The 1,990-nt window shown below is 32.6% G+C and overlaps 2 protein-coding genes across 2 annotated transcripts; one reads left to right on the top strand and one right to left on the bottom strand.

Annotated features, from left to right (window-relative positions):
• Positions 1–192: 192 nt before the first annotated feature.
• Positions 193–1,194, top strand: NAEGRDRAFT_76877 (uncharacterized protein; the record flags this gene model as incomplete). Its single annotated transcript, XM_002668167.1, has 1 exon — positions 193–1,194. The coding sequence occupies one exon, from the start codon at positions 193–195 to the stop codon at positions 1,192–1,194; it is 1,002 nt and encodes a 333-aa protein (XP_002668213.1).
• Positions 1,195–1,380: 186 nt separating this feature from the next.
• NAEGRDRAFT_76876 (uncharacterized protein) lies at positions 1,381–1,947 on the bottom strand (the record flags this gene model as incomplete). Its single annotated transcript, XM_002668165.1, has 1 exon — positions 1,381–1,947. The coding sequence occupies one exon, from the start codon at positions 1,945–1,947 to the stop codon at positions 1,381–1,383; it is 567 nt and encodes a 188-aa protein (XP_002668211.1).
• Between the last annotated feature and the right edge of the window lie 43 nt (positions 1,948–1,990).

Raw genomic sequence — 1,990 nt, 5'->3', positions numbered from 1 at the left:
ATTAAAATCAAATTGTTAGACATAATAACAGCAAAAAAATTTATCGAAAAAAATATTGAAACTGCTTTCTTCATGGAAAAACTGATCAATATTAATTTGCGGGAGCTAGCCAGTGCTCTCCAAACATCCAACAACGAAGAAATACAGGAATATGTAAGATATGGATGTAAGGACCATAAAGTTTCTCTTTCAATGCAAGAATTTTTTGATGTGATAGGCAAATATTATAATTTAACAGGAAAAACAGAGAAACCAAACCATTTCTTCAGAAACGGAGGTGCCCAGCAAAAATTTAGAGATATGAAACAATTGAATACTGATCAGGCTGCTGATCATATTTTATCTACGGCTGTATTCAGAACCATAGTAGAAAACTATAGTGAGCCAAAACTTACCTATGATTATTACGCTTCCATTAAGACGACAATGAATCAATGTTGGAATTTTCAAACATTATCAAAACATGAGAACTTGAAAAAAGCGGCTGTCGAGGTTGAATTGATTGGGTGTATTAAGGATCAGAAGGACTGTTCTGTCACACTCGATGTTACTAAATTAATAGAAACAATTAGAAATACTATCCAAACTGCAATAGGCAATGGTAAAGTTCTATTTGCCCAATCCAAGACAATAAGAGGTGCGATAGACAGTTTTTTGAAGGCTTTCAGTTTTGGTCCAATCGAATGGGATAAGAAAAGAAACTATTCTTGTGATTGTGATCTTTGTGTTTATTGTAGAGACAATTCTAAAAGATGGAGATTGAAGTATTATGTTCTCTATCAGAACGCAAAGGACCCTGATGATATTAAGGTAACCTTTGAAAAAATGTGTTTGTCCTATATTATGCAAAAATGTTTTGGCACTTCGTATTTAGTATGGTTAAGAAAGTATCAAGACAAGGACATCACTTCAATCACTACTTTGCATTTCCACCTGACCACTGAGACAAATTTAATAATTACTGAAAGAATGGCCATGAAAATTTTAAATGATAGATTAATCAGGCAAATTCGTGGTTTTTTTAACAAGAAAAGAAAACCAAAATCGACCTTAGATGGTATTAACTTGCTTCTTAATGACACATTTGCAATGCTTATCCCGGGAAATGTCAAACAAGTTTTAACAAATGCCATTACACAAACAGTCACAGATGAATGGATGCAGCAGTTTCGTAAAGATTTAAATCAATGTTAAAATGATTGTTGCTTCCAATTACAAATAAAATTAATATTTTGTTAAAGTGAAATTCTAAAAGTTGATCACATTCTAATCAGTATTTCAATAAAGATTTTTAAATTCATCCATCAATTTTAATGATATCGATTCCTCCTTGTCACCCATTAATTGATCCAATAGTGAAATGCGTAATGATACTAATAATTAATAGTATCTCTGTGTCTTGAGTGGTTTTCTAATAACCAAATCCAAGAATTTGTGTAAAACAGCAGTGAGAATATTAGCAACAAGATGAGTGGCAAATCCAGCATATATTCCAGATATTCCTTCATTGGTCATTTCTGAAATAATATCACCCATTGCCACTTCAGGATTCATTTGCATTCTCAAAGATAAAGTTGTAAATGGATAGCTAACTAAACCAGCAGCCACTCCAATCATTACTCTCTTCACAAATGGGAAAATTTCCCCAAGAAAAGGATAATAAGAAATTCCAGGAATCACCAATCCATTAAAAACATTACTTCTATTCACAATATTCACCAAATAATTGGCAATTAATTGTGGAATAATTCCTCTAAATAATCCTCCAAACATTCCATTCAAAGTAATAACCTTTCCCAACTCTTCTTTCCATTCTCTAGTATTGGAAAGATCACATCCAACCCTATGAATACCCACCATGATCGGATGAGTAATAATTGTTGCCATCTGATGACCCATCGAGAATTTCATCAACAAGGCTTTCAATCCATGTCCAACAGCAAACATTGTATAACCATGATATAAATTAAATAATTCAGCAGCTTCATCA

Source organism: Naegleria gruberi, assembly GCF_000004985.1.
Source record: "Naegleria gruberi genomic scaffold NAEGRscaffold_556, whole genome shotgun sequence".
Classification (NCBI taxonomy): Eukaryota; Heterolobosea; class Eutetramitea; order Acrasida; family Naegleriidae; genus Naegleria; species Naegleria gruberi.
The sequence above is the reverse complement of the archived record's forward strand: the minus strand, read 5'-3'. Positions and strand labels throughout refer to the sequence as shown.